Raw genomic sequence first — 19,618 nt, 5'->3', positions numbered from 1 at the left:
GGCTCGTAGCTTTTGACAAGTAAGACTAAACTTGATGAAACTTATATATTGAAATCAGCATAAAAATTAGATTCTTTTAGTGTACCTATTGATATCAAATTCCATTTTTTAGACTTTCAGTTACTATTAAGTCGGGTCGCTCCTTACTTACAGCTCGTTAATACGAACTGTTTGATAAACTCTTTTCAAAGTTCTAGAAAAAAGTTAAGCGTAAAGAGCTAAGTATTGAGGAGAGGGCGACCCTCCTCATATACGTAATAATTTATGTCCGTTTTAAGTTTAAATGCTGCTCCTTACTTTCAGTTGAATATCTTTTTTATTTGATACACACAAGTAACTTATCATTTCTGAATAGGGGATCAAGCTGAAACTTCCATTTTTTTTAAGTGGGAGGGGTTAGGAGAGGTAAGGGGACTTCAAGTTTTGGAAAGTGGGTAAAACAATTTTTAGGAATCCTCAAAAAAGAGTATACGCAATGTTTTTTTTTTGTTTTTCTTTTACGCCTTCCATTGTACACGTTTATTGTCAAGTATTGTAATAGCTTTTCCCAGATTCCTCAGAGGAGCTGCTTTAAGTTATGCTATTAACACCAACTAGGTATATAGCTGTACTTAGTAAAATTATAAAAGGATAAAACTATTGTCCATTCTCATCAACCATTATTCTATTAATCTTATGTGTGTACTTATTATCGTCAATCTACTTATTGTTAATCTTATATGTGTCTTATTCATGATGGTTGTACGAATTAAATTCCCTTCTTGACTGCTCAGTCACAAGTCTTATGTTAAATTGTTAGATTTTCATCTAATGAAGTTCATATTTAGCCTTTATTTAGCCGTGCGTTAATGCCACACCTATTGTAGTGTTACGCATATACATTTTTTTTGGCGTTTGACCTAAGCCCATCTACCGTTTGAAGCGTTCTGATGCATACCTAAGCCCATCTACCGTTTGAAGCGATAGTTTGATTTCACATTTAGCCTTTATTTAGCCGCGCGTTAATGCCACACCTATTGTAGTGTTACGCATATACATTTTTTTTGGCGTTTGACCTAAGCCCATCTACCGTTTGAAGCGTTCTGATGCATACCTAAGCCCATCTACCGTTTGAAGCGATAGTTTGATTTCACATTTAGCCTTTATTTAGCCGCGCGTTAATGCCATACCTATTATAGTGTTAAACATATACATTTTTCTACATGGCTGAAAAGCTTTGAAATATAATACTATAATTATTACAGCTCCAATGCGTGTGGAGTGACATCCACTGATATCACCAACCAGTCCGGATTGTGAGTAAAAGCTTTCCAAAATTAAGTAAAAATCTTAATCAGACTCGTACACTGGTATTCGTTTTGAGGCGGTCAAGATTTACAAGAAGGGGGAAAACTTCTGAAAACGCAAAAATAGACGACTTACATTGGCAATTTACCGAAAACCTAAATACTTTGGCGGTAGAGTTAACCAAACGCCCCCTGCCTACTGTTCTGATGCATACCTAAGCCCATCTACCGTTTGAAGCGATCTGAAATGGGTGATTAGGAACTCTTCTTTAAATGAGTTAGACCAAATAAATACTTTGTAAAAACCGCAATTTGACGAACATTTTGTGTAGCACTTTTGCAGCACCCTGTTTTCGAGAAAAAGAGCCAACCTTGGATAACAGTAGGTGGCAACTCTGAGCATAAGTTGTTTTGTTAGGATAAAATACAGAAGGAAATACTTTCTTTCCTAAAGGTTTAACAAAGACTAAAATGATTGCAATAAGAAGAATAAAAAAAAAACTTTAAAAATCAACACTTTCACTCGGGATGCGCTAAAAAGTAAAAAAAAAGAAGAAGAAAATCCTGCTATTGAGAGAATTGAAAAAATAGACTTAAACTGAAAGGTGAAACTTTGAAACGTATTTTATAACTATTTAAGAATGATTCCCATGTCACGGCGACCCAATGCTATCATTTTTAGTCCTAAAATTTTTAATTTCTCCGGGTAGGTGGAAAAATTTTTTCCCCACTTTTTTGTGCATTTGGAGATAAAAGTGTTTTTCTTTCTTAACGTTCATTTTTCATTATGTTTTATTAATAAATGTGTCGTTCACTGCCTTTCAAAAATCGCTTTCTAAAATTTTCAGCCTTGAGGAAGCTAGTAAAGAGCTATCATTTTACCTTTAGCCCATAGCCTGCTTCTGCCAGGATCTCGGGGGCAACATAAGTGGGTGTTCCACACACAGTGTAAATTGGTCCTGTTACTTCTCGCGCTAAACCAAAGTCGGCCAACTTTAAAGACCTTCTACCATTTTCTGCTTCAAAAACCTAAAAATTAGTAAACAGAAATTAAATAAAAATTCACACAAGGTAACATTTCTAACAATTTAATAATTACATGAGAAATAGTAAACGGAACATTGGAAGGTTCTGATTAAGCAATTGATTTCTTGGTACTAATTTCATTTTTGGGATGGAAGTTGCGTAACAGTGAAGCGGTTGATCTCTATCTAGGGTTGCCATCCGTAAAGATATGTCGGTACCGTCACCCTTATCGGCCTTCTTACCCGAAAAGACTCAATTTTGTCCGATTCCGAGTATTTACTATACACACCGTGTCTAAGTTACTTCAAAAAGTTAGCTCTTCTTTTTGCACCGAGAACGGCTAAGCGAAAGTTATCTATTCTTTTTGCATCGAGAACGGCTATGCGAAAGTTATCTCTTCTTTTTGCACCGAGAACGGCTAAGTGAAAGTTAGCTCTTCTTTTTACACCGAGAACGGCTAAGCGAAAGTTAGCTATTCTTTTTGCACCGAGAACAGCTAAGTGAAAGTTATCTCTTCTTTTTGCATCGAGAACGGCTAAGCGAAAGTTATCTCTTCTTTTTGCATCGAGAACGGCTATGCGAAAGTTAGCTCTTCTTTTTGCACTGAGAACGGCTAAGCGAAAGTTATCTCTTCTTTTTGCACCGAGAACGGCTAAGCGAAAGTTAGCTCTTCTTTTTACACCGAGAACGGCTAAGCGAAAGTTAGCTATTCTTTTTGCACCGAGAACGGCTAAGCGAAAGTTATCTCTTCTTTTTGCATCGAGAACGGCTAAGCGAAAGTTATCTCTTCTTTTTGCACCGAGAAGGGCTAAGCGAATGTTATCTCTTCTTTTTGCATCGAGAACGGCTAAGCGAAAGTTATCTCTTCTTTTTGAATCGAGAACGGCTATGCGAAAGTTAGCTATTCTTTTTGCACCGAGAACGGCTAAGCGAAAGTTATCTCTTCTTTTTACACCGAGAACGACTAAGCGAAAGTTAGCTATTCTTTTGCACCGAGAACGGTTAAGTGAAAGTCTTACCAAAATACCAGTCTTTTCTTTTCTTTTTTTTCACTGGCGGTAAATTGCCCTCATTTGGTTTTGTCTCTTTCTTAATAATTTTTATTTTTTTTGCTTTCTTCGTTTTTTGTCGTACATCAATTCCAGTATAGGGTCTGGTGCAGGATCCGAACTGTAGACAAAGTAGTATCTGGTGCAGGTCAAAAACCTCCTTATTAGACAACAGTAAACGGGGTTTATTTTGTAGTTTGAATTTTAACAGGCGATTTAGACTGTTTGTTAGGAAAGGAGACCTTTCATGGACCCTCTCTTTGTGATGAACTTTCCGATTGTCATGTATTACATAATTTCTAATCTTTCTTATATCGAATAGGATCTGAATTATCAGTATTATCAATAAGATTTTATGTAAACTAGAGTAATTTTCCCCTCTTGTTTTGATAGTGAACAGTACTTCGCGGTCCTCATGCGCAAACCACGTGTGTAGATAGATTGGTGACGAATACAAATAATTGATGCTATACTTCAGAATTAATCAGCTATAAAAATTCAGCTATAAGGGATGGAACATTTTGGTTGTGTTTTTTAATTCAAAATAAAAGGCTAAAAAAATTCAACAATAAATAAATTGAAAGGAAAAAATCCCTTTTTAAAAAAAAATGAGCAAATCATTATTTAAAACATAAAAGCAAGGTTGTCCGAAAAGCAATTAGTTACCCTACCTATTAAACATAAAAAAATGATTAAATCTGACTTTGAATTCTATAAACATAGTTTGTCTTACATTTTACTAACATTTAAGAATTTTTTTTCATTTTAAAGTGTACACAATGGAGAATTTGAAAATTTATAATTTCCTTAAAACAATAACATATCAACATTTAATTGTCCCAAATCTACATTGCCCTAATATCGTCAGTAAACTATCTAAAGGAACCTTACAAAACAGTTTATACAACAATTTTAGAGTTCTTTAAGAAACACAGAAAATACCTATATCATTTGGTGACAAATAGGACATCCACAATAGTGCCAGTGAGAAAGTAACAGGCCGGTAATAAAGACTTTGCCTTATATGACAGAAGGAACCCGATTAAGCCTTTTAAATCACAAAAAAAAAGCCTCAGTTATGCACATTGCATAAACATAGAATGCTTTGATGAATTTCTTTTTAATGTAGTCTACAAGCACTGAAGGTTTTTTTTTTGCTTTTCTTTTTGAATGTCGGGTGCTAGGAACGACTTTCGGCTCTTCCATACAGAAAACTCTTTTTCTTAAATAATTTATAAAGTATATTTTACAAAATATACTATATAACGATTATATAAAAAAAATATACATGTATATTATAAAATGTATAGTAGCCTGCATCAAAAACATTTTGGTGGCCCTCCTTTTGCTTAGACAAGATCATAAATTGATTGGGCGGTAGCTCGGGTTTTCGACCTTCACATTACTCTGGCGGCAGCTCGGGCCTTTGGTGGGCGCAGATGACCCTCGCCTCGCTCAGGTGAAAGCTTGAGCCTTGCAATAGAAATTCACTCCGCGCTGTACACCTTTCATACGTTATACATTAAAGAGAAAATAAAAATAATTTGTATTAATAGAAATATACTTTTCTCCTTTCTTCCTTGGATTTTTTTTTATTAGAAATGGGCAAGTAAACAGAATCTGACCGTGGGAGGGGATGGGGGTCCACTGTTTTAATAAATGTCAAATTAAAGCAAGGCCTACCCGAAATTAGAATTATTCCATGCAACACCATAAACGCTTGCCACCTATTTTGGAATACAAATTTTCTCTCAATTTCAGGAAGAAAAAAATCAATTTTCAAATTCTTATACTTATATTCTAGACTAGTGGAGCTTAGCACATTATAGTCACCACTCGATAAAGGACAAATGACTTCACAATCAATATCTTTCCTTTATTAGATTCTAGACTAGTAGAGCTTGGCATATTATCTGTGCTCTAACTTTTCATTTTTAATTTTCAGTATTTTCATAACAATTTTTTCAAAATCTTCTCGTATTTAGGTCTGATTTCTCCTGACTTTCGTACTTAGAAAAAAGGACCTTTGTCCTAGATTTCTAGAAAGTTTATATGAAAATCACAGCGCAGCATCAGGTTCTTATCTTATTTTAGAAAATGATAATGTAAAGCATCTTTCACACTAACGAAAATGCATACAAAGTTTGAATAAGCGTCATTTTTGGCACTTTATCGCATGTGGCGTAAGCCTTTGTCTTGAAGCCAGCGACATCTTCCTGTAAGCTGACAGTTGACAGATTAATCTTCTTTTTTCAACCAGTAATTGAGCCGAACAAGTCATACTTTCCGAGTCTTGGGTGTCTATTGATCAATTTCAGGAGGCTGAACAAATGCTCAGGCGGGACCTCAGTAGGAGATAACGCAGTTCTAAGTTTGTGATTTCGCCATTGCGAGTCCTCAGATCAAGTACTCACTCAGGTCACCAGTGAACTTGTTAGATGAGCTGCAGGCACGTACGCAGGAATTTTTTTTCGGGGGGAGGGGGGGGGCAAAACCTTCTAAACAGCAGATATAAAGTAGCACTTTTTTATTTAGTAATGCAAAAAGCACGTATATCGGAAAATACAGATTAACTTTAATCTGTAGTCTTGTAGCGGATAGGGGGAAGAAGACTGAAGCCTCAAAAGTACATTTTAGGCTCAGGTTATGTTCATAGCGATTTAGAACCAGTGATTAATCTGTTATATCCCACTGAAAGGGAAATTTTAGGGTTAACAGTGCAATATGGGTGCTGTGGGGGTAGTTCATCTACTGCAAAAGCAAATTCTAATGAAAAATGATAGTTTCCAAAATTGATCCATTAAAAGCTGTACTTTATCCTGAAAAGGGGGGATAAATGCCCTAATATCAAGGATAATTCTATTTTACTGTGGAAAGCAAACTCTCTTTACAAAAAAAAAAAAGAAAAAAAAAAAGTGCAATTGCTAATTACTTCAAAGAGGGTAAAAATTTAGACAGAAAATTGGTTAATAATTGGGCAGTGACTTGACCGGATAATTGCACGCTGTAAAATCCCCCCAAAAAGGCTTCACACATGTATCTAGATTCTTAATAAATGTCCTACTTTTGCCAGAAACCCCAAGAAACCATGGGGAAATTAAACATTTCACAAAATTTCGGGGCCAGATACAAAGGGTACCAGATTCTGCGTACGTGCCAGATGGGCTGTTTCTTACAAAGGCTACTGATGCTCTATTTGAAAAGTTAAAAATGATGGACAACTATTATAACGTATAGCCATGAGGGCTTTGGGGGGTTGTCATCCGCAAAGACATAATTACTTGACCCTTAAACTACGCTCAACAATTTAGCTATCTCAAAATTTGATTGGATATCTTTAGAAAAATGATAAGCGGGGCTGATTGCCCTCCAATCACTTTTGACTTTTCTTTATGAAAACACAAAGGAAGAAACACAAAGTGGAGTACATAAGAAATAAGAAAAAAATTAGACATTAAAAATCCCTTAAAGCACCATTCACAAAAAACAGGCACGAGGTCCGACTTTGCTGGTGCTCATTTACGCTTAGCACGGAGCAAAATAATATCCAAATGATGGAAAGGATTTCGGACATAGACAACTGCACATTTTAAAAAATCCAGTATTTGTCCGCTAGATATCCCGATCGCACTAAATAAAGCCTTTGCTGACAATCTTTCAGAACTTTTGCCCACCGAATTTACAGATGACCACGGGAAAAAAGATTCACCAACAGATTGAAAGAATCCCCGAGTGCATAAGTCGCATGCTCCCATTTAACAATAACTACAGAGCGTAAATAATACCCCCTTGTGTAGGTAGTCTACACCAAACAAAGGTATTGTTTGCAATGAAACTAAATACTAGGCTAGCTTAATTACTAAAAAATGTCATATTATTCCACATTTTAGCTTTTTTGGAATTTTGCGCTGATGATCAACATCAGCTTTTTCAGGACAACCAACATTTGAGCTTTTTGTCAACAACAAGACATCATGTGCAAATTTTTCAGCCTTCGTTACAAACAAATCAAACTTTCTCTGAATATCCCAGAAAATTCTTATTTTACCCCGGGTTCTTCTAAAGCGATAGATTCAAAATACATGTCCCTAAAAGAATGATTTTTCTCTAAAATAGCGCAATCTCCCTAGAAGTGGAAGCCAAGGATATTACGCTCACAGCTTAGTAAAGAATAAATTACTTTCACAACCAACACCTTTCTTATGTTTTACGACTAGCTCAAAGCCTTGAGTGGACAGTCTAAAGTAAAATACAGTATTCTAGACTAATAAAGCTTCGCACATTACATTCACAGCTTAATAAAGGATATTATACTTTCATAAACAACATCTTTCCTATGTTCTGCAGCTAGCTCTAAGCTTAGAGGTGAAATTAAGACCCCAAGAAGAAACATCCAATCATCCACTTACCAGTAGGTTCTCAGGCTTGATGTCCCTGTGGACAATATTGTTTGAATGTAAGTAATCAAGGGCCGATGAGAGATCTCTAAGCATTTGTGCTGCTTCAGGCTCTGAGAACTTCCCAGCTGTTGCAACCGCATCAAATAAATCGCCACCCTATAAATCAAATGTAAATTCAATAAGGTAATTTTCCTCTTTTGTAAATTTAAGCATATATTAGGCAAGCCATGTTTCTTTATTTATTTTTGATTTCACGGATGATGGGTTTTTTACTTAGAAAATATTGTCTAAACTTGAGTTTGAAACATTAAAAAGAAAAAAAAAGTTTTATGACCGAATAAGTAGGAGAATCGATTAAAAGGCTCTGAGATATCTGGTATGGGTTTTGGTTAAAACTAAATATATATTATTGCCGACTTGGGATTTTTCGATTTAAAATAATGTCCATACCAAGTTTTGGTTTACACAAAAGACAAAAACAACAATAAAAAAAAAGGAGGAATGTTTTCCAAAACCTGAAAGATATTGAAATACGTTTTCCAAAGAGAACAGACAAGGGATTAATTTTGTTCTATAATAATATAGTTAATAAAAAAATAAAATGTTTTGGTGTCAGAGGTTTCAGGTAGTGATTTTCTTTTTCCTTTTTCGGGAATCTATTGGTGGGCTGGTTCATTTTGTTGTTTGGAGAATTTCGTATTAGCCATAAGGTTTATTGTCCAACTTCTTTTTTTATTTTATCTGTTTTCAAGCAGTTGTTCACTCCCTCTGAAATATTCAAAACTTGAGCTTTGCGGTATACCATTCTGTATGAAGGTGTTCAGTTCCTTTTTTTGAATTATTAAATAAAAAAACTAATTTTTTTAGCTGAAAGTAAGGAGCGACATTAAAGCTTCAAACGAACAGAAATTACTCCGTATATGAAATGGGTTGTCCCCTCCGCAATCCCTCGCTCTTTACGCTAAAGCTTTTAATTATTTTAAAAAGTAGAATTGTGGCAAAGAGTCAAACTTTAGCGTAAAGAGCGAGGGATTGCGGAGGGGACAACCCATTTCATATACGGAGTAAATTCTGTTCGTTTTAAGTTTTAATGTCGCTCCTTACTTTCAGCTTAAAAAAATAGTTTTTTTTTATTTAATTTCTGAACGTTTTTGAATTAATGCATGTTCGGTTTTGGCTCTCCGCACATAAATTATTAAAATGAAATTTTTATATTAATTCTTTTTTTGGCTAAATGACTTTCTCTTAGTTTTGATCAGACGATTTTGAGAAATAAGGGGTGGAGAAGGAGGCCTAGTTGCCCTCCAATTTTTCGGTTACTTAAAAAGGCAACTAGAACTTTTAATATTCAACGAACATTTTTGTTAGTAAAAAATATACGTAACTTAAGAATTAACTTAAGTAACCAACTTTCATAACCTTATATTTTTATTATGTATACGAGGGGGTTTGTACCCTCGTTAATACCTCGCTCTTTACACTAAATCGTAAGTTTTGTCCCAATTCTTTAAGAATGACCCCTGAATCAGAACGGCCGTAGAATAAATAATATGAAAAAAACTTCGTTTTCTTAAAGAGTTAAAGAGGCTGCGTCCCAAAGTCGAACCTTAAAACGTACAGGAATTAGAAGAGGCAGTTGGGGGGCGGCCCAGCTTTTAAAGACTCTTTTGTACAGTTTTTTTTTGTGGGGGGACTTCATTGTTACTAATTACTAGTTTCGGCGCAATGGTTCTCCTGTCCTCTTGTGTTTAACATTTTTCGAAGTTATTCCATTATTCATTCATTTCAATTTTTTGTTAATTAAAAGAGGGCCTTTCCGAAGCCAAGAGCGGGGGGTTAGCAAAAAAACAAAACACCTGTACAAAAGAGTCTTTAAAAGCTGGGGGTTTGGGGGGCGGCAGCCCCCCAACTGCCTCTTCTAATTCCTGCACGTTTTAAGGTTCGACTTTGGGACGCAGCCTCTTTAACTCTTTAAGAAAACGAAGTTTTTTTCATATTATTTCTGTACGTTTTTCTACAATCCATGGTGGATGTAATTTAATAATTCCTGTACTCCTCGTAGAGGAATTAGGAGAGGAAGTTGGGTGGCTGCCGCCCCCAACCCCCCCCCCCGCTTTTAAATCATTGTATAAAATAGAAAAAAAATAGATAGAATGACCGAAATGTTTCTTTTGCTCATAAGAAGCTAATATTCTGTTATCTCTCAAATGATAAGCAGTCCAGGTGTTAACAAAAGTATACACTTTTATTTTGATCGCTACGTCCAAAAGCCTATAATAAAGAATTTATTCTAAAAATGCCTTCTCATATAGGAAACATCTTTAGGTAATTATAGTAAATTATATATTATTTATCTTATTTAGCAACTATTTATATAAAATAAGTAAATATCCACGTTTCATTAAATCGAGAAAAACTTAAACTTCTTCAAAACATTTGAAAATTCGCCTAAAAATTGGCAATGAGCACTTAAAGGCTATAAAATATATACTTAAAGCACATTTATATCACACTTATTTCGGACATCTGGAATGGAGCTGGATTTTTATGATGCTTGCAATCATTCTCGCCGTGCCGAGCTGATTATTTTGATGTACTTGAATGTTGATATTCGTAACTTTTAAGAATTTCAAAAATTAACATGGGACTATTAGACTATTAGGACTATAAGAAGACTATTAGGAGAGGCAAACCCCCCGCTTTTAAAGACTCTTTTGTACAGGTTTAATTTATTTTCATATTAATTCTGTACGTTTTTCTACAATCCATGGTGGATGTAATTTAATAATTCCTGTACTCCTCGTACAGGAATTAGGAGAGGAACCCCCCCCCCGCTTTTAAATCATTGTATAAAATAGAAAAAAAAATAGATAGAATGACCGAAATGTTTCTTTTGCTCATAAGAAGCTAATATTCTGTTATCTCTTAAATGATAAGCTGTCCAGGTGTTATCAAAAAATTTTTGATGTTGTGAAAAAAAACCTCCCGTAAGGGACTTGAACCCTTAACCCGAGGATTAAAAGTCTCACGCTCTACCAACTGAGCTAATAACTTGCATGTGAGTAAATATAACTTCTCAATAGCTTTTAAAAATTTCAAATTAACATGGGCTCTTATGGAGAGAAATCCGTTAATTAAATAGCTAATGGGTGGTTTCTGGAAAACAGGGAAGGAGTTATCGGACCGAGCTGAAATTTCGCGGATAAGCTCCCGGGCCGTAGGGGACCTTAACTTGTGAATTTCAGCCCGATCGGACAACGTTAAAAGGGGTAGGGGGGTTGGAGGGTCGAAACTTTCGGGGGGTTAAGATTTTCCTACGAAACTTTCATGGGCACTTACTCGAAGAATTCCGCATCGAATGAGTCTTCGTACACCCAGATCCGATGTCGGATGTGACCTGTAGGCGTCTCTTAACTTGTGAATTTCAGCCCGATCGGACAACGTTAAAGGGGGGCTTGGGTTGACAGGTCGAAACTTTCGGCCAGATTTTCCCCATGAAGAAAAAGTTGGAGGGGGATGAAATTTTGCAGGTTTCTTAGTTGGAGCTCGGGCTACGAAATGCATCCCTCCCCATCCGTCTGCGACCACTGGAACCGAAGATCGCTTAACATTGTCGTGTGTCGCCTCTTTATAGAGGCACGAGTGTGCCTCCTTGATAGTTGAAATCGCTAAAAATACTTTAGCGTAAAGAGCAAGGTATTTATCTCCTCCTAACCTACCTCGTTCTTTATGCTAAAATATTTTTAGAACTCCTCATATGTGTAATAATCTCTGTTCGTTTTAAGTTTCAATGCTACTTCTTCCTTTCATTTGAAAAAACGTTTTCATGTTTATTTTTCATTGTTTTCTTATAGTAATGCTAGAGAATCCTGCGCCCTTTTCATTGAATTTTTCTTCCCCCATGACAGATTCCTCCAAGGAAAGATCCTCCGACATATCCCCCTCTCCTCAGCCCCATCCCCAAACAAAATAAAATCCCCCTGAAAACGTCTGTACACTTCCCAATAACCATTACTATATGTAAACACTGGTCAAAGTTTGTAACTTGCAGCCCCTCCCCCAGGGATTCATCCTCAAAGACATAGTTCTTATGGTTTTCGACTATGCTGAACAAAATGTCTATCTCAAAATTTTGATCCGTTCACTTTGGGAAAAAAATGAGCGTGGGAGGGGGCCTAGATACCCTCCAATTTTTTGGTCACTTAAAAAGGGCACTAGAACTTTTCATTTCCGTTAGAATGAGCCCTCTTGCGACATTCTAGGACCACTTGGTCGATACGATGACCCCTGGGAAAAAAAAAAAAAAAAAAAAAAAAAAAAACACGCACCCGTGATTTGTCTTCTGGCAAAAAATACAAAATTCAACATTTTTGTAGATAGGAGCTTGAAACTTCTACAGTAGGGTTCTCTGATACGCTGAATCTGATGGTGTCATTTTCGTTAAGATCCTACAGCTTTTAGGGGGTATTTCCCCCTATTTTCCTAAATAAGGAAATTTTCTCAGGCTCGTAGCTTTTGATGGGTAATACTAAACTTGATGAAACTTATATATTTAAAATCAGCATTAAAATGTGATTCTTTTGATGTAGCTATTGATATCAAAATTCAATTTTTTAGAGTTTTGGTTACTATTGAGCCGGGTCGCTCCTTACTACAGTTACCACGAACTGTTTGATTAAAAAGAACACAAATAAATTCTTGGTAGCATATTTCATAGAAACTACCTTTTTGTAGATTTAAATATGAAAAAAAGTAAAATTTTCGTATAGAACCGAAGGAAACTGAGCATAAATCGTTTTATTTACATTAAGTACATGAAATAACGTTCTGTTGTCGCTGATAAATACACCGATATATTGGGATAAGTCCTAAAGTTGAAAATCTCTTTTTCCTATTTTCGGAGCGTCAGTGCCCCATACAATATTTGAAGTTTAATTAGATATTACGAATTCACAGTAGCTCATTTGAAATGTTTATCCTCAGTTCATGATATTCCATTCCAAAGTTTGAGATCTTGGGAAAAGTGCGGGTTTTAAACATTATCCCCAGAATAATATTAAGTGTATATATCATTATCATTCAATATCTTTCAGGTTAGGTTTTTGTCAAGCATTAGCAGTGCGTTCGGGCACCTCTTATCCAACTTATCTGCTTAACACTAACTTTCCCTGATATAATATATAAAAGATAACAACCAATATTTACTCTAATGCCGAAAAATGTTATAGTTTTACGGACGGAAATGTCTTTAAGTAACCTACAGAAAATTGAAAACTACTTTATAAGGCTCTCAATTTCTGTTTACCAAGCACGGTATCGATAAACTTTAGCATTGAACTTAAAATTCTAACTCCAGTAAGTTCGGTTTTTAGTAAACCAATAATTTATAAGATTTTATTATTAAAGGAAAATATATTGTCAGTTTACTTAAGCTACGTTTAAGGATACATATTGCATAGACTGCAAAGCAGTCTTTTAACGTTAAACCGAGAAGAAGAAAAAGAGCAGCAATCGTAGGTTTTGACTACCTAGCTCTCTCAAACTTCCCGACGAAATACGTACAACCTTATCATATAGATAATAGTCCCGAAGGGTGTATTACCACCAGCATCTTAGAGAAAGTACATTTAGAAAATTCAGTAACTTATTAAATATCCTGCTTTAGCTATACTATATTTTTTACACAAAATATGGTTTACACGTTTAGTGCGTAGTACCAGGAACACTTGCAAAAAAAGCGTCACTTCTATTTATGCTTGCTTCCTGAATTCGTAATACAAACTTCCATCAGATTCCTTTATTCTGGTTCTTCTAAAAACAAAATTAAGCTTTTATCTTTAGGATCATGACAGAAGTCCTTTGTCAAACAATAATTCGATCTGCAAATCTACAATATCAACAACTCATTTAGATTTAATGGCAATTCAGAAATACTTTCCTCTATATTTTAACGAAATTAGTAGAACCAGGTGAAAAAAAAACACTCTATGAAATTAGCTCAAATGTCAATTAAGGAAAATCTCTGTAATTTTTATTCATCTAGTTCAACTACTTTCTTCAAAACATAAAAAAAAAACTTTGTCCAGACAGCAATTTGTTTACATCAGGTACCTAAAAATGGATTGATTCTCACGAAGTAGCATTTACATGAATTTTGCAGGATTTTTTTTTATTAGACAACACTGTCGATATTTGCTACAGAAATAAGTGTTATACCATCAATACAGCATTGAACAGCAAATCAAGGGTGTTTATTTCTTGGCTACCTCTTTCCCGAATCTTTGTACCCACAAATTAACACTTAAGCAAACGAAAATCATGAAACTCAAAAACGAATGTAAAATACAAAGTTTATCCAAGTTCATCAAAGTTCCTTGACCTTTAGAGGGGGGAAGAGATGAGGGCATGTATTTCAGGAGACTAATACACGGGTTGAAGAACATTGCCCGAAGCACGCATAGGAGGACAAATTATAAGAAAAAAAAAACAATGAAGAAATTTGAGGTTTCGAGGAAGTGTGGGGAAAGGAGAGATTTTGGAGAGGAGTTGATTTTACATACAGTTTTAAATAGTTTCGGACTGATTGGCTTAGAATTTTCCACCGTCGGTATTTTGGCCAGATTCGACCAAAATTGTTTTTCTGTGGCAGAAAGTTGCACTAGACTGCGGCGCAATCTCTTTTATGACCTATTAAAGCAACTATAACTGTTAACTTATGTTGAAATATGCCCCCAATGATAATCTAAGACCCCTGGGTCGATACGACGACCTCTAGAGAAAAAAAGGACACAGAACAACAGTCGTGCTCCCCATGCTAAAATGAGACTTTCCATCATTTTCAAAAATCGGAATGTAAACCTCCAGTTAAGGGTCTTCGGGTATAAAAATTGATTGGCTACCTCAGAATTCGCAATCTTCAGCCTTTTCACCAAATTTGGACCAAAATCGATGTTTTGCAGCACAAAATGGCAAAAATTACGATTTATGGTGGTGCGACATTTTTTATTAATCAAACAAGGACACAATATTTATATTTGCGTTAAAAAGAGTCTTCTCTCGGTGCTCTTCGAACACTGGCTGTATAGGATGGTCCCTGGGGGAGGGAGACAGAAAAACAGACATACATTACTGTTACTTAAGCAAAAACATAATTTTTCTTTTTTCATATTGGGAGGGGGGCTATAAACCTACAGTTTAGAGAGTCTTCGACGATGGCAACTTTAGTGGTGTACCTTTTAAAGAATTGTACAAAATACTAATGAAGTTATTTCTTTTTTTTATATGAAAGCGATTTGAAAACCTTTTCTTTTCTTGAGTTAAAATAAAAAAAGAAAAAAAAACAGATAACTGGAACAACTCAATATTCTTGACGAAAACAGACAAAAGATCACATGCAACCCATAAAACTATAAAAGCTGATATGATCTGGCATAGGTTTTACTCATTATCATAACTTTAAATCAACCCAAACTATGGAGTTAATTACATAAATTGAACCCTAATTTAGCAAATACAAGCCAAAATGTTTCTCTTTTTTCTTTTCTTCACAAGGAATAGACAAAAATACAGGTGTTTAATGGATTTCCGCTGAAATATGTAAGGTTTTTTACTAAACAAAGATAAAAACAATAGATCTACGTTTTCTACCGTTGTGAGAGTAGATCCAATTCCCGTTAGAAAAAAGCAGTCCAAAAATGCTGAAGTCCAGGAACAAGACCTACCAATGGACCATGCCTAGAAAAAGAGGCTCTATCTCGACCTGCCCCTTGCAATCAATTTATACCATCCATTCCAAGTGATATTAAAGTAAACATAGAAAAAAGCTGAAAACAAGAGCCCTACTTTTCAGCCTTAGATCACACAGACTGCACATTCTTGTATGACTATAATTTCAACAAGGTGTAAAATGGCCAACATTTCTGAAATACCTATTTGATGTACTTTGATTCAGGAATCATACCATGATCTTGGCTCTTATTTAAATGCGTTCCTTAAGCACCATCAGCACCTTAGCATCACTCTTGAGCAACTCAAGGACCATTTAGCAGATCAACATGTCATCCTTAGGCACCATTCTCCAAAAGGTCCTTTAAAGATCTTGAGCCAAATCAGGTACAGCACATCTATATGCTGGAGAGGGGGCTGAGCACAAGACTAAGAAACCGACTGAAGGAATCTTAATCATAAAGATTAAATCCAAGAACAAAAAAAAACACCAATGAATGATGTCCGAAAAAAAATACCCCTTTCTCAGCCACCAAATTGCAATTTCAATGTAAGACTAATGTGACAGATAAATAAAGACAGTGTTTCTTTTCATTAGTATATTAAGCAATTTTTTTACTGAAGAAAGCAAAATCAATCTTTCGCTTCTCAAAATCTTATTAGAAATCACGCCACGAACGACTGATCAATAAACTTAGACTTCTCCTAGCTTCATCCCGTAATTTTAGATTAGAAATAGGTCGTTAGCTTTCACTAAGAAAATTAAATTCCGAAGGATACGCAGTAAGACATTATTAAAAACCATAATAGAACAGTGAATGTCAAAATAATTACTGTTTTAGTTTGGTATCAGATACATTTTTTTTGTCTGAAACGTGTAACATTACAGTCGACCTAACGTTTGAGCTACACAGCTCTCCCTTAAGTACCAAGGACAGTGAAAATGAAATTTAATTGTTTGAAATGATTAACTGGAAACTTAAACCGCCATGGATGTCTTTTAAAAAAACTAAAACAATCGAAAATTCAATTTTGAACGAAAAACATCTCAAAGTGCAGTTATGCAGTTCTTGACAGTAGCAGACGACGAATAAAAAAAATGCAGATGAAAAATCAGCAAAAAACAAGCTAAAACATATGGCACAAAACAGCTTAAAAGGCTATAGTTCTCATTTGAAAACAGTTTTTGGGAACCAAGAACCAACACTTTATAAAATTTCGAGATTTTATATACAAAAGCGTTGCCAAATTTAGCTAAGCAGTTTTGCTTATTTATCTACACGGTCGAAGTGGCAACACTGACGAAAATGCAGTAATGCCATATAAAGTTTTTTAATCAACTAAAAGAAATATCCTGGCGAATCGCGGTTTTCAAGTATGAATAAACATAATATTGGCCCAGAGGGGACAACATCTTTTCTTTTAACTTAATGAGAAGCGTATTGAACAAGCTAATCATAGGTGTACACAGCTAAAGCAATTGGGAGGGGAATCCAAGACTAGACAAAGAGAAAGAAATCTCGAGACAAAAACAAAACAACCGGTAACACGACAAAACAAAAACAAACAAAACAACATGGCCAGTAGAAAGAAAAAGAAAGAAAACAATAACAGAAGCACAAAAGTAACTGCACAAAAGAGGTTGCTTTGTGTGTTCATTAAAAAAAAAAGCAAGTTTTTCCAACTGAAAGTAAGGAGCAACATTAAAATTAAAACCAACAGAAATTATTACGTATATGAGGTGGTTCACCCCCCTCACATACATTATGAGGTATTGACTTTAGCGTAAAAAAAATTTGCGAAAAGAGGGAGGAATTGACGAGGGGGCAAACCCCCTCATATACATAATATTTTTTTTCATCTTAAGTTTTAATGTTATTCCACTTTCAGTTTTAAAAAAAAGTGTTTTTTATTTAATATCTGATCATTTTTTCAATACAACTGGGAAATCCGGCAACCCCTTCATGGAAAAATTCTCTTCCCTCATGAAAAATTCCTTCATGGAAAGATCCTACCACGTAACCCCCTCCCCCAGACCCGCACCACCAGAAAAAATCCCCCCTGAAAACGTCTATATACTTCCCAAGAAACAAAATTATATGTAAACCATGGGCAAAGTTCATAGCTTGCAGCCTTCCCCCGGGGAGCGACGGGGATTAAATCATCCTCAAAGACATAGTTATTGGATTTTTCGACTATTCTAGACAAAATGGCCATCTAAAAAATTTTATCCGGTGACTTTGAGAGAAAATGAGCATAGGAGGGGACCTACTTGCCCTCCAATTTTCGTGACACTTAAAAAGGGCACTATAACTTTTAATTTCCGTTCGAATGAACCATCTCGCGATATTCTAGGACCATCGGGTAAATACGATCACCCCTGAAAAAAAAAACAATAATAAAAAAGATACACGCACCCGTGATCTTTCTTCTGACAAACAAGAGCTAAGAGTTCATATGGCACTTGTGATGAGGTCGGAAGAGCCAAGAGCCAAGAGCTCATATGGTGTGAGCTCTGGCAAGATTCTAAGAATCAATAGATTGCTTTAAAAGGAAAATAAGAGGCTTAATGCCAGTCGGGATTTAAAATAAGAGCTCTAAGTCACGAGGTCCTTCTAAATATCAAAATTCATTAAGATCCAGTCACCCACTCGTAAGTTAAAAATACCTCAATTTTTCCAATTTTTCCTCTCCCTTCAGCCCCCCAGATGGTCAAATCGGGCAAAACGACTTTATCAAGTCAATTTGTGCAGCTCCCTGACACGCCTACCAATTTTTATCGTCCTAGCACGTCCAAAAGCACCAAACTCGCCAAAGCACTCAACCCCACCACCTAACTCCCCAAAAGAAAGCGGATCCAGTCAGGTTACGTAAATCACGTATCTACGACATTTATAAGCGTTTTCAAAGATTTTCGGTTCCCCCTCCAACTCCCCCCAATGTCAACAGATCTGGTCGGGATTTTAAATAAGAGCTCTGAGACACGAGTTCCTTCTAAATATCAAATTTCATTAAGGTTCGGTCACCCGTTCTTAAGTTAATTAAATAAAAAAAAACAAGTTTTTTAAATGAAAGTAAGGAGCGACATTAAAACTTAAAACGAACAGAAATTACTCCGTATATGAAAGGGGCTTTTCCTTCTCAACGCCCCGCTCTTTACGCTAAAGTTTGACTCTTTCTCTTAACTCTACATTTTAAAACAGTAAAAAAACTTTAGCGTAAAGAGCGGGGCGTTGAGAAGGAAAAGCCCCTTTCATATACGGAGTAATTTCTGTTCGTTTTAAGTTTTAATGTCGCTCCTTACTTTCATTTAAAAAACTTGTTTTTTTATTTAATTTCTGAACGTTTTTGAATCAATGCATGTTTTGATTTTGGCTCTCCGCAGAGGAATAATTAAAACGAAATTTGTATATATTTTTTTTTTTTTTTTGGCTAAATGGCTTTCTCATAATTTTGATCGAATGATTTTGAGAAAAAAGAGCGGGGGAGGAAGCCTAGTTGCCCTCCGATTTTCGGTTAATTAAAAAGGCAACTAGAACTTTTAATTTTTTTCGAATCTTTTTATAAGTAAAAGATATACGTAACTTATAAATTTGCTTACGTAAAGAACTTTTGTATTCTTATGTTTTTATTACATATATGAGGGGGTTTGCCCCCTCGTCAGTACCTCGCTCTTTACACTAAAGCTTAAATTTTGTCCCAATTCATTAAGAATGATCCCTGAATCACAAAAGCCGCAGAATAAATAGTTGAAATTACCAGAAATACTTTAGAGTAAAGAGCGAGGTATTAGGAGGAGGTGAGCCCCTCATATGGGTAATAATTTCTGTTCTTTTTAAGTTTTAATGCTGCTGCTTACTTCCAGCTGAAAAAAAACTTTTTCATTGTTTTTTTTTTAAGTAATGCTAGTAAATCCTGCGCTCCCTTTATGAAAAATTTCTTCCCCCATGACAAATTCCTCGATGGAAAGTTCCCCCAGCATATCCCCCTCTTCTCAACCCCTGCATCCAACCAAAAAATCCCCCTGAAAACCCCTGTACACTTCCCAATAACCATTACTATATGTAAGCACTGGTCAAAGTTTTGAACTTGTAACCCCTCCCACGGGAACTGTGGGGGAGTAAGTCGTCCC

General features: G+C 35.6%; 1 protein-coding gene across 5 annotated transcripts in view; it reads right to left on the bottom strand.

Annotated features, from left to right (window-relative positions):
* The window catches only part of LOC136030903 (serine/threonine-protein kinase DCLK1-like), a 109,905-nt gene that overhangs the window by 20,846 nt on the left and 69,441 nt on the right, over nt 1-19,618 (bottom strand). For all 5 annotated transcript variants that reach the window (XM_065709998.1, XM_065709995.1, XM_065709999.1 and 2 more), the window contains exons 8-9: nt 7,771-7,917; nt 2,169-2,315 (exon numbers count right to left, since the gene is read on the bottom strand). In XM_065709998.1, coding sequence (XP_065566070.1) covers nt 2,169-2,315; nt 7,771-7,917 — 294 coding nt within the window. The remainder of the gene's footprint in view (nt 1-2,168; nt 2,316-7,770; nt 7,918-19,618) is intronic.

This window comes from Artemia franciscana, chromosome 9, assembly GCF_032884065.1.
Source record: "Artemia franciscana chromosome 9, ASM3288406v1, whole genome shotgun sequence".
Lineage (NCBI taxonomy): Eukaryota > Metazoa > Arthropoda > Branchiopoda > Anostraca > Artemiidae > Artemia > Artemia franciscana.
Note: the sequence above shows the minus strand (reverse complement) of the source record. Positions and strands in the feature narration are given on the sequence as shown.